The 13,592-nt window shown below is 41.8% G+C and overlaps 1 protein-coding gene across 1 annotated transcript in view; it reads right to left on the bottom strand.

The window, feature by feature from the left end:
• Positions 1-13,592, bottom strand: part of CUNH8orf48 (chromosome unknown C8orf48 homolog) — a 52,266-nt gene that overhangs the window by 13,449 nt on the left and 25,225 nt on the right. Inside the window, exon 3 of the mRNA XM_070952049.1 lies at positions 10,013-10,129. Within this exon, the coding sequence (XP_070808150.1) occupies positions 10,013-10,129 (117 nt within the window). The remainder of the gene's footprint in view (positions 1-10,012; positions 10,130-13,592) is intronic.

Below are 13,592 nucleotides of genomic sequence, written 5' to 3'. Positions count from 1 at the left end.
CTTTAACCTGCCGCCAATCAGGATTTGTGACCCCGAGTCATTTGGAACGGCGGTAGGGGCATCCCCCTGAACCCCTGTAAGACCGCCTGGAGTGTGGCTGTTGAGATCTGTCTCAAAACCCTGACCTATCCTGTGCTCTGTCCCCTCCATAGGGGTACTGTCTATGATAGGGGGAGGCAGGGAACCCCACTTCGGTGTTCCGAAAGGGCTGCCTGCCTTGTTTCATGGGAAACAAGAATTGGATAAAATATTATTAGGTAATGACAGGAAAGTTTTATCGAGATGCTATTCTTACCTATTATCATTGAAAGTGGGGGAGGAAGTTGTTAAAGACTCCATGAAGGCCTGGGGGCGAAATATGGGTTATTCATTGGATTTTCAAAAATGGGAGATTTGGCTTAAAAAATTAAAATTAACTATGGCATCCTCTTATAAAGAGAATATTTATAAGATGGTTTATAGATGGCACCTACCTCCAGCAAGATTAACTAAAATGTTCCCTGGGACATCTTCACAGTGCTGGAAATGTGGGCATAGCAACAGAACCTACTTCCACTAATGGTGGACATGTCCACTGGCAGCTAAATATTGGATGAAAAAAAGACGATGGTTGCTTGAAATTACACACTGTAGAGTGGAACTGAAACCGGAAACCTTTTTGTTGGGGGTCAGACCCGTAAATATTGGATTGACTAAATGGTATCTGATGCTGCACATAATCACTGCAGGGAGACTGGCATTCGCACAAGAATGGAAGAATGAGGATCTACCAACGGACTCAAAAATAATTTATAAAATCATGGAATGTGTGGAGTCCGATAGACTTACAAAACTGATCAAGGGTAAAAGAGACTCAGATTTTTATAGTAGTTGGAACATGTGGTATGATTGGATCCAGAAACGATGGGAGAGAGACAAAGGATAATGTTGGATTATAATTATAGATGATGGTATAATTATGGTAATCAATAAGTATTGGAAATGTAAATTTGTATATAAGAATCTGTAAATATTTTCTATTTTTACTTTCTGATTATTGGTGTGGACATTTTGGTGATGTTACACCGTGATAGAAAAACTATTACATATTTGTCTTTGTTTTTTTATTTGTTTTTTTTAACTATAATAAAAAATAAATTATATATTATAAAATTTATATATATTATATAAATTATATATTAAAAAAAAGAAGTTCCTCAAGCTCCTTCTCCACAGTATACATCTTTTTGTCCATGCCACTAGGTGCTGGGATAGACAGAGGTTATTTCCATTGCCTCTGAATTACATCTACAAAGAATTTTGGGGACGGAATAACTTCCTGAGTAGTAACTGCTCAGTAAAGAGACAGGCACAAAGATCCTGGGGACCTTTGGCATCTGTAGCAGGCCTTTCCGTTTGACCCATATTAGCAGTCATTTTTGCTTTGAGTAATAATGTCTTAAAGAGATGGGGGCGGAATAAACCAGTGTAAGTAGGTTTGTCCTGAGCAAGCCCCTCATCCCCAAACATTTCAAATTCACCTAATTCCTTCTCTCCTTCCAGTGAAGCCTCACTGTGAAGTGATGGAGAAGCATGGCGTGATCCCTCCCTGTAATCTCTGTGCTATATGAATGTTGATGCATAAGATCTGATCTGGAAGGTTCTGGATTTAGGGGAGCCAACAATCCTCTTTGTGCCAAGGCCTGATCAATAACTTGAGTAATGGACTTCCGGTTTGCTTGCGTTCGGCGACGACGGTGCCTTTTTAAGGACCGCCAGCCCCGCCGCCTGTAGAGCCGCCTCGCGATTGAGAAGCAGCTCGAAAACTCCGAAATCCAGACGACTGAAGGAGGAGAGATAGCAGGGCACAGGTTGAGCCCCTGTAAGCCCCCAGGGAATTGCTTCTGGGGAGGAAACAGGCGCGGCTCCCTCCCAACCTGCTGAGACTCCGGACGGCGTGGGACGATTCTGCCTTCAGCAGAACAAGCCAGCAGCAGCAAACGTTTAAAGTGAATGAAACCAACCTCAACAAGCAGTGGAAATATTAATTTGAACCCTGAAACTCGGAAATCGCAAGTATTAGTGCTCTGTTGACTTTTTAATTTAAGAGAAAATACGAGCGAGTGAAAGTGATTTGGAAAAATATGGGGCCCAGCACTAGAGTTAACGAGCCAGCGAGAGTGGATTTGTGAAGTTATCTCGCTTTGCTACAAAGTTGCTACAAAGTTGCTTCGCTTGTAATAAAGAGAAACAAGAGAAGAGGGGAAAAAAACTCTTTTTTTAAAATCTGAATTTGCTTTACTCCAGTTTCTATTTGATTAAACCTGGAGGATTTTTTTAGAAGTCTCTGTGGAGGTGGAAAAGGAAAAGGGATTTCCCTTTTCAGAAAATCTAGCTTACGTGGCAGGATGGCCTCAAAGAAGCAGGAAGGAAAGGCAGCAGGGGGGGGATCCCCCACACACAAACATGAAACGCAGCTTCCCCCTGCTCAACAGATACAGACTCAGAAAAAAGATTTTGACTTTGAAAATTTAAAAGAATTTATATCCCAGGCTTTGGATGATAAATTTCAAAAATCTCAACAGGAAATAGATGATAAACTTCAAAAATCTCAACAGGAAATTATGCAGGAAATTAATGAAATCAAAGATATGGTGAAACAGGATTATGGCAAGGTGACTAAAAAAATATCAGATGTGGCGTCTGGCCTTGCAGAATTTATTATTAAAGTGGACTCCAAAGTGGAAGAATTTAAATCAGAAGTCAATGTTAAGATGAAAGATAATGACTATAAAATTTCTGATGTTGATGATAAAATGCAGAGTTGAAAACGAAATTGTTATGATGCAATTCAGGGCAATGGAATTTGCTATAAGGCTTCGAGGAATCAGAGAGGATGACAGACAGGATTTGAGACAGACTTGTGCTGAGGCTTTGGCAGTGATATTAAAAATTAATCCTGATGTGGTTTTTTACAAAATAGACAAAATTTACAGAGTGAATTCCTGGGTGGCCAGACAAAGACAATTGCCTAGAGATGTGGTTATATATTTTACGGATAGAGCAATAAGAAATGATATCCTGCAAAAATCCTTTCTTACTTCTGTGCAAGTGGGGGGTGCACAAATTGGAGTTTACAAAGAACTACCACCTAAAATGCTGAAAGCCAGAAAAGATTTTGGCTTTCTAGTAAAAGAACTGCAAAAACAAGAGATACCATTTCGGTGGGATGCCCCAACTGGTATAATTTTGAAGTACAAGGGAGAAAGACATCGTTTGAATACTGTGGAGAAGGAGGAGCATTTCTACACTACTATTTTTAAAGAAAGAACACCATCTCCACGTACATCTACAGTCCTGGAGATTAAGGAGAGTGATAAGAAGCAACTCCAGCAAGAATTGCAAGAACAGTCTAAGCAGGTGGAGTTAGAGGAAACGCAGGATGCTGAAGGAGGTTTTTTGGAAGAGCCTCTGTTGGAATCTTCTCCAATCTTGGACCCGGTTCGGATGATTGAAGTTAAGGATCAGCGCATAACTCGTGCAAAATCTAAGCAATTTAAAGAAAAGCAACAACAGGAAAGACAATATAAAAAGGGAGCTAAGAGACTGAGGCCATGGGGGGAGCAAGACCGAAGATTACGGAAGATATTTGGTTATTTTGCTTGTTGCTTCAGAAAAAAGATGACAATTAAGTGTTTATCCTGGAATGTGAATGGGCTGAATTCAGTACAGAAAAGGAAGAAGTTATTTGCATACTTGAGACAATTTAATAATGATATAATTTGTTTACAAGAAACGCATATCACAACTCAAGATCAAAAATATCTGATAAATTCTAAATTAGGAACACATTTTATATCTTCAACTTTGCAAAAAAAGAATGGTGTGGTTATTTATGTAAATAAAAGACTAACAGCTAAAATTATAGAAGCAGATGAAGATGGTAGGTTTATAGCAATTGAACTGCTTATAGTAAATGGCCAAATTCTTCTGATTGGACTTTATGCTCCCAATCAACAACAGGACCATTTCTGTAAAATGTTACACACTAAAATACTGCAATGGGACTATAGATCTATTCTAATTATGGGAGATTGGAATGGAGTAATTGATTCTAAACTAGATAAAAAGAGTTTGGCAAAATCTAGGATTAGATTGCCACAGACTTTTTTTGATATGAAAGAAGACTTGGAATTAAAAGATATTTGGAGAATACATAATCCAAAATAACTGGATTATACTTTTTTTTCCAACAGACATAGATCCTTCTCTAGGATTGATTTCATTTTGTTGTCAGATGATCTACTTGTTAAGACAAAAAGAACAAAGATTTTCCCAAGAACCTTGACTGACCATAGCCCCGTATGGATAGAAATCGAGGTGGGCAAGACTGAGCAACGTTCTTGGAAAATAAATGAAAACTTGTTCAGATATGAAAAAAATATAATAGAACTTAAAAAGCACTTGAAAGAATTTTTTGAATTAAATTTGAATAAAGGTACCCCAATTGAAATTGTGTGGGATGCGAGCAAAGCTTATATGAGAGGGGTGCTCATTTATATGAACTCTAAACACAGATTGATTCGACAAAAGAAAAGATCTGAATTGGAAGTAGAAATAAAGAACAAAGAACAGCTACTTATTAAAAACCCAACAGATGAAAGAATACGTGGTGTTATAAAACTTTTGAAAGACCAATTTCAAATGCTTATGGCGGAACAAGTTGCAACAAACTTACAATATGCGAAACATAATACATTTTGTAATGCCAATAAACCGGGCAGATGGTTGGCCTACATATTAAGTAAAAAGCAGAGTACACAGACTATTGATAGTATTGATATTGGAGGGAAAGAAATCTTTCAACAAAACTTAATTAAAGAAGCTTTTGTGGACTATTATACTAAACTATATGCTAAAGATGATGTGCAGAATGGACTTATAGAAAAATACTTAGATAATAAAAGAGTTACAAAAATTACTGACCAACAAAAGGAAAGAATGAATTATCCTATAACAGAGGAGGAGATAATAGTAGCAATTAAACAATTAAAAACAGCTAAAGCTCCCGGAACGGATGGCTTGACTGCAGTGTATTATAAAACTTTGCAAGCAGAAATGGTGGAACAACTTAGAGATCTATTTTGTAATATTCAACAAGGGGGTAAAATACCCCCATCATGGACAACAGCCTATATTTCTCTGATACCAAAAGAGCAAGTAGGTCCAAAAAAACCGGAGAATTATAGACCAATATCTCTTCTGAATACTGATTATAAAATTTATGCAAAAGTACTAGCCAACAGGTTGATGCCAGTAATTCAAAAGGTGATTCATGATGATCAAGCGGGATTTATCGAGGGTAGATACATGAAGGATAATGTAAGGCAAGTAACAGACTTATTGGAATATCTTGAGAAGAATAAACAGATCCCTGCAGTGCTGGTCTTCCTGGATGCAGAGAAGGCCTTTGATAGAGTGGACTGGAATTTTCTACTAAAGACTTTAAAAAAGATGGACTTTGGGGATCAATTTATACAGGCGGTCTCAGCAATTTACCAAGAGCAAAAGGCACAGATTATTATTAATGGAAGTTTGACAACAGAGTTTAAAATTGAAAAAGGAACAAGACAGGGATGTCCGCTGTCCCCATTGTTATTTATTTTAACACTAGAAGTCTTGTTAAATACAATACGGGACTCTAATATCTTGAAAGATATAATGATAAGGCAAGAGGATTACAGAATAAAGGCATTTGCAGATGATCTGGTCGTTACCCTAACACAGCCAATGGAATCAATAATCCAGATGAAGGACATTATACAAGACTATGGTAAAGTTTCAGGTTTTAGACTGAATCAGAAAAAAACTAAGATGATAGTTAAAAATATGACACAAGATCGTAAACACGAGCTTGAAAGGAGGGCAGGTTTTGAGATTGTACCAACGGTAAAATATCTAGGAGTTCAGGTTGCAGAATCAAATATGAAATTGTTTCAAAATAATTATGAGGTGTTGTGGCGAGAGGTGCAGAAAGATATGGAGACTTGGAAAAAAACTGCAGCTGTCTCTACTTGGAAGAATAGCAGCAGTTAAGATGAACATTTTGCCAAGATTTCTTTTTCTGTTTCAAATGATTCCAGTGCTTAAAAGTGATAAACAACTGAAAGTCTGGCAAACTGGAGTGAATAAGTTTGTCTGGAACGAGAAAAAACCGAGAGTGAAATTGAAAATTATGCAAGATGTTCCAGAAAGGGGAGGTCTTAAACTTCCAAACCTACAGTTATATTATGAAGCAGCAGCTTTGACCTTAGCAAGTGATTGGTTTGGAAGGAAAAAGACTCTAATACTGAATATAGAAAGTTTTGATCTTGAATTTGGATGGCATGCTTACTTATTTTATGACAACAAAGTGGATAAAGTATTTAAAAGCCATATACTTAGAGACTCTTTGATGAGAGTTTGGAAGAAGCACCGATTCAAATGGGATTATAAAATACCGCTATGGTTGGATCTTGGTCATATTATGTGGAATACAAATATAATGTCACTCGGGGGGGGGGGGGGGGTTATACAAAGAGGTTCTTTTTACAGATGCGGGCAGATGGCAGTTGAAGACATTACAGACACTGTTGGATGAAGGGATTAACTTAACTTGGTTACAATATAATCAACTACAATTGAGATGGAAAGAGGACCAAAAAACTGGTATTATGTTGCATGAGGAAGAATTGGTTAGACACATAAAAGAGAAAGGTCCAATGCATATTAAAAGGCTTTATAATGTTTTGTTAGAAAGGGATTCAGAAACTGAATTAGTTAAAGATTGTATGATTAAGTGGGCACAAAATTTTGAAGAACCAGTGATGTTGGAAACATGGGAAAAAATTTGGGTTCAGAACGTTAAATTTACACAGTCACAGAATTTGAGGGAAAATTTCTATAAAATGTTTTATAGATGGCATTTAGACCCCAAAAAGTTGTCGTGTATGTACCCTAATGTTCAGCCAAAATGTTGGAGATGTGATTGTTTAGATGCTACATATTATCATGTTTGGTGGACTTGTAGGAAAGTTAAGGCTTTTTGGATAAAAATTTGGTGGGTCATGCAGAATGTTTTGAAGAAAAAAATTCAATTTTCTCCACAACTGTTTTTATTGGGTATAGTTAAGGGTTTTACATTGGGTGAAACAAAATTGATATTGTATATGATAACAGCAGCAAGATTGTTGATAGGTAAATATTGGAAAAATGAAGCTTTGCCCACTATCGAGGAATGGACTTTGAAGATGGCCAGTTTTGCAGAGATGGCGAAGATTTCAGCATACTTAAAAGATTAGGGTGGTGGGGGGGTGAAAAAAGGGGTGAAAATGTAATTGTAAAACTTTTGCAATAAAAAAAAAAAGTTTTATATAAATTTTATACTAAGGGGGGTTTTTTACCTGATATGAGTATATTGTGTGGAAGTCCGGGGGGAGGGGAGGGTTAGGGAGGGTTAGGGAGGTTGGGAAGTTTGGGGTGGGTTGAGGGGGGGGGGGAAAGGGGTGAAAATGTAATTGTAAAACTTTTGCAATAAAAAAAAAAACTTGAGTAATGGTTCGTACAATGGCATAACGTAAGTCTGAGGATAAGGATTGCTGTGTCACCTCTGGGGGCCGCAACCCTGCTGCTGTGAGCATAAAAGTTGCTGAAGGCACAGAACGCTGCCTGCTAGGCCCTTGAGAAGAATCAGAAGGAGGCTGAGGAGGGTCAGAGACAAATCCTTCCTAAAAGGGGACTACATGGAACCCCTGTGATTCCAAAGGTACAATGGGAGACCAGTTAGGTTGATCCTCCTGCACTTCCTGCAATTGCAATTCTGAAGATAAAGGATTAGAAAGTTCTCCCAGGTCCCTGGAACCCTCAGGGGATTTAGAAGCTGCAGCCTGTTGCTGAGCCTTTGCAAAATGCTTTTCTAAGGCTTTCAGCGCATCTTTTTCAGCAGCTACAGATGAAGATCTGGAAGATTTGGCTTGGGTGCTAACAGAAGCCTTGCTAGATCTCAATCTGGGCTTTTTTACTACAGGACAATCAGCCTGATATTGAGAGTCCTCAGAATCACTACTATGTGCCATGACTAACCCAGAAAACAGGTTTTAGATAATAGAAGTTGAAAGATTTACTCACTGCGCAGATCAGAGTTCAAATCACGCCCAATCCAGCAAAGTGGTTTGTTAGCCAGTAAGTACAAGTAGCAGCAGCAATGCCCAAGCACTTCAGGTGTAATTAGGGCTTGATCCCAGCAACGTGGCAGCCAAACACTTCAAAACACTTTATAAACCGGCGAAATGGTTTTTAATTGCGTAGCCATGATTCTCAGCAACAATTAGGACTCCAGAGAAGCTCCCTTGCTCCAGATATTGCCCAGCTACTCAAAACGATCAATTTCTGTTGCGTAGTGTGCTGCAACAAAATGGCCACCGCCCACAAAATAGCGGCTACTGGCTGAGTGATCAGCACTTTTTCTACCTGCTTGCTGCTCTCCAGCAGCTAGAAATGGCAGGGAAACGAATCCTGGGAGGCTCTGAATTATCTTATTTTTGAAAGGAATTTAAATTAGCCAATTTTCTGAATTTTGAGAAGTTTTAATTTAATCAATTTAAAGGAACCAACTCAAACAAGTCTTTCTAGCAGACTGAGTTGAAAAAACTGAGGCTCAGCTGGAGGAGGAGGGCGTGGCCAAAGAAATTCTAACTCAGTGATGTCAGAACAGACAGAAATTAACCCATGCTTGGACTCTCCAAGCAGTGCACAGGAGAAACAGAATGATCACAGATAGGCAAAAAAAAAAAAAAAAAAACTCAGAGGGAAGCAACTTCCAGCTTATATAATACTGCAACCAATTTTGGTCACCATACTACAAAAAAGATGTTAAGACTTTGGAAAAAGTTCAGAGAAGAGCAACTAAGATGATGAAAGGCCTGGAGACTAAACCATATGAAGAACAGCTGCACGTTTTGGGTCTGGCTAGTCTAAAGAAAAGAAGAATTAGGGGTGGCATGATAGCGGTATTCCAGTATTTGAGGGGCTGCCACAAAGAAGAGGGAGTCAAATAATTTTCCAAAGCACCAGAGGGCAGGATAAGAAATAATGGTTGGAAACTAATCAAAGAGAGAAGCAACCTGGAATTGAGGAGAAACAGTGAGGACAATTAACCAGTGGAACATATTACCTTCAGAAATTGTGGGTGCTCCATCACTGGAGGTTTTTAAGAAGAGACTAGACCCGTGAGGGCGAACCTATGGCACGTGTGCCACAGGTGGCACGCGGAGACATATCTGTGGGCACACAAGTCATTACCCTAGCTCAGCTCCAGTGCGCATGCATGAGCCGGGCAGCTGATTTACGGCTGGCCCAGCCCATACCACCCCTCCCCTTCCAGGAGTCTCCATGCGGCCTGTTTTGGATACCAGGTAAGTATAGGGCTCGCACGGAGGCTCTGGGAGGGCATTTTTGGGGGGGTGGGGGAAGCAGTTTTCACCCTCCCCAGGCTCCAAGAAAACCTCTGGAGCCTGGGGAGGGCAAAAAAACTGGACCTACCACACCCACCGATAACCTTTGTCGCATGCCAAAAGCGGGAGGAGCACGGGGGGGTCATGTGCACATGTGTGAGAGGGCAGGGCACAGGGGAACATTGAATTATGGGTGTGGGCACGCGTGCGTGCGACCCCCCCCTGCACTCCCCCTTCTTTGGGTACATGATGGCAAAAAGATTAGCTATCACTGGACTAGACAGTCAATTGTCTCAAATGGTATAGATTCTCCTGCTTGATCAGGGGGCTGGACTAGAAGACCTTCCAGCTCTATTCTATTCTAAATGCATTTAGCTTTGATAGGCTTACCATATCTATGTGTTTTAAAAAAACCTGAAAAATGGGAGAATGCCCCAAATTCTCACATTATAGTATCACCACACTGTGTGTAATGGCACTCAACAGGTATCACCATTACCATGAGTAAGACTAAGAAGTTTCAGATCTGAAAATTGACTTACCAGTATCTGGTTCTATGGAAGGTTTTGCTCTCTCAGTGATACTTCTTCTGTTGACTTTCAGAAGATTAATCCTTTTTCTAGTTAAAGACTCTCCTACAAATGCAGAATCTAACAATTCTAACAGGGAGGGAGGGAGGAAATAACATAGAGATCAACCAAATGACAAATGGGTTCATACATGCGAAACTCATGCATGATATATAATCTAAAATCCTCAGACATCCATAAAAGATGTGTGAAGCTGTTTAATTCACAAGCATGGGCTAGCACTGTTAAAAAACATAAAATCCTCCTTATGTTCAGGTGCAGTTCTTGGTAACCTTAACCTTCGAAGATTTTTTTGCTCTGTTCTCATATTATGCTAATACAAAACACTGCTTGTTTAACTGTGGCCTAGCATTCTAGTAGGAATAGTTAGGCAGTACAAGATAAACTAAAGGTAGAAATATGTAGAAACAAAATTGTGTAAAACCTTCCGGTTTTTCTTAGTCAAGTAATTATTAAAGTGCTATGATGGGAGTCTGCAGTTGAAGGAGAAGAGTGGGGAATGTCAACAGTAGCCCCACAGTCTCCCAGGGAGGAGGCAGCACATTCCAGAATAAGGCCCAAGTCAAAAACGGACGTTGACTTACCTGAACGTCCATTTTCGGAGCGCTGCGAATACACTCTGTTAAGGTTATTGTTGTTGTGTTACCAACCAGCAGAGTAGATTGCACAGAGAAACGTTGCTGAGAGCAATGAATAAGAAATATGCAAACTGGTTTATCAAAAGCTTACTTTATAGTAGAAAAACAGTCTCATAGTCTTTAAACATATTCCAAGTCTTTGCCAGTAAATCAGTCCAGTAGTTACAGAATCTTCTTACTCAACAAACAGTAGTTGGTTAGAATAACAAACTCACTCTGGTTCACGATGGTTGCAGATCCATCAAACAATGATTACAGATAACAACTCCTCTCAATGGTAGCTTATCATCACAGCTTCATACACAATGGCAGCATGGCATTGTAGCTTCATCATCAACAGCAGATCATAGCAGCAACTGAACACGTTACAGAAGCTTTGCTTAAATATTCTCACAACCAGTAATTATGTGATTACAGCATGACTCAGCATTAAAGCCACATAATACAGTTTCAGATTAAAGTTACAGTACACTTATATTGCCTGGACAACTGTTAGGCTCAAACCATATTCTAACACACTCCATAGCTGGTTTAACTCTCTTCTCTGACAGCAACTGAGAGAATATTTCTTTAAATTTACGTCACTCTGTGCTCTAACTCCATCCACTCTGCCCTTCATTCCCCAGTCTTGAACGAAGGTGCGACACAGGACTCAAACAAACCAAATTTTATTTAAACAGGAAACCAACGATAAACCAACCAACGGAGCAGGAAGCCCCAACAAACAAAGGGTGGGAAATGGAGTGTATTCGCAGCGCTCCGAAAATGGACGTTCAGGTAAGTCAACGTCCGTTTTCCAGAGCGCTGCTCCTACACTCCATAGCTGGGACATACCCAAGCCTAGTCCACAGGGTCGGGTGGCTGAATGCTCCCCTCAGAAGACCCTGAAACCACGCTTTGCAACACTCGGCGACCAAAAGCCGCTTCGGCCAAAGCATAAACATCAATCCTATAGTGTCTTATGAAGGGCAACAATGAAGTCCAAGTGGCCGCCCTGCAAATGTCCAACACTGAAGCTTGCGTGGCCCAGGCCGCCGATGTAGCCGCACTCCGAATGGAATGGGGTAAAATCCTGGACAGCACTGGGCAAGTCTGGCGTTCGTAGGTGGATGCTATACAGGCCTTAATCCAATGTCCTACTGTTGAAGAAGACACCTTTTGTCCCAATTAAGCTGGGTGAAAAGAGACCAGGAGGGCCTCCGTCTTGCAAAAGGATGCAGTCTGATGAATATAACAACGCAGAGCCCTGTGTACATCTAGAGTATGCCAGAGGACTTCTCGCTGGTGCCTAGGTTCCGGACAAAAGTCTGGTAACACGATCTCTTGGGACCGATGAAACCATGAGTTTATTTTGGCCATGAACGACGGGTCCAGCCGGAGCACAACCGTATTAGCTTTAAATACACACAAGTCTTTCCTGACGGAAAGTGCTGCGAGTTCGGAAATCCTCCGGGCCAACGTAATCGCCAACAGAAAGGCAAACTTAAATGAAAGAAACTTAAGAGAAACTGCCCCAAGTGGTTCGAACGGGGAAACCGTAAGGGCCTGCAGTACTAGGCGCAAGTCCCACGATGGGTAACGATGAACCGTGGGAGGACAAAGATTCGAGGTGCCATGCAGAAAATCTTTCACCCACGAATGCTGAGACAAGGAAGGATAAGGCGGACAGGAAATCACTGTGGAAAGGGCCGCCACTTGCCGACGCAGGGTGGCCGACACCAAACCCCTGCCCAAACCGGCCTGGAGGAAGTCCAGAACGTCCTGGACCACCGCTGAAGTAGGGTCGACGTGATGGCTGGCACACCAGCGACAAAAGGCTTTCCAAGAAGCTTCGTATATACACGTCGTGGATGGTCTGCGTGCCGCCTGCATCGTGCTAATCAGTGTCCGAGAGCCGACCTTTCCTCAGAATGATCCGTTCAAATGCCACACGGCCAACTGGAGCCATTGTGGCTCTGGGTGGGAGATGGCCCCTTGGCGAAGGGCGATCTGATGAGGAGGGATCAGCCACGGGTTGGACACCGAAAGCTCCACGAGATCGGAGTACCAGGGTTGGCGCGGCCAATTCGGGGCCACCAGCAGCACCTCCGCTCGGTCCGCAATCAGCTTCTGTACCACCTGCGGGATCAGGGTGATCGGAGGAAAAGCGTACATGAGTCCGCTCGGCCAGCAACACCTTAGTGCATCCAAGTCTTCCGTCCCCGGAGTTGAATAACATGTCATGAATGGAGGAAGCTGGGCGTTGGCGGGAGTGGCAAAGAGGTCGACGAATGGGGTCCCGAACCGCAGAGATAATTCAAGAAACAGGCGCGGATGCAGTTGCCACTTGGCCAGGTCGATCAACTCCCTGCTGAGCCAGTCCACTGTCGTGTTGGCGGTCCGCGAGATATGGTCCGCCCGGATCGAAGATGACGTTCCGCCCATGCCACTTGATTGTCGAGGTGTGTGCCCCACCCGTGAAGACTGGCATCAGTGGTGATTACGATCCGGTCCACATTCAGGAATTGGCAACCCTGTCAAATGGCAGATGACGTCCACCAGTGCAGGGAAAGCCGCACTTGAGGAGGCATGCGTATCTCCCGGGACGAATTGGAGCTGCCCTTCCTTTGAAATGGAAAAAGCAGCCACTGGAGAGGGCGAGAGTGCCTGCATGCCCAAGGCACTATGTGGAAGCAGAGACAAGCTTCCCGAGCAATTGCAACAGAGTCAAGAGAGAAACCGATTGACAGGACAGGATCAGGTCCACCAAGCTTGTAATACTCCGAATCCTCTCCGGCAACAAAAACACTTGTCCTTTTTCCGAATCGATGACCGATCCGAGGTGTAGAATCGAGGTGGCGGGCACCAGCGGACTCTTGTCCTGGTTTATTGTAAACCCGTGGGCACGGAAAGTC

The sequence above is a fragment of the Pituophis catenifer genome, unplaced genomic scaffold (genome assembly GCF_029215685.1).
Source record: "Pituophis catenifer annectens isolate HBS135680 unplaced genomic scaffold, rPitCat1.0.hap2 SCAF_11, whole genome shotgun sequence".
NCBI classification, from domain to species: Eukaryota; Metazoa; Chordata; class Lepidosauria; order Squamata; family Colubridae; genus Pituophis; species Pituophis catenifer.
Note: the sequence above shows the minus strand (reverse complement) of the source record. Positions and strands in the feature narration are given on the sequence as shown.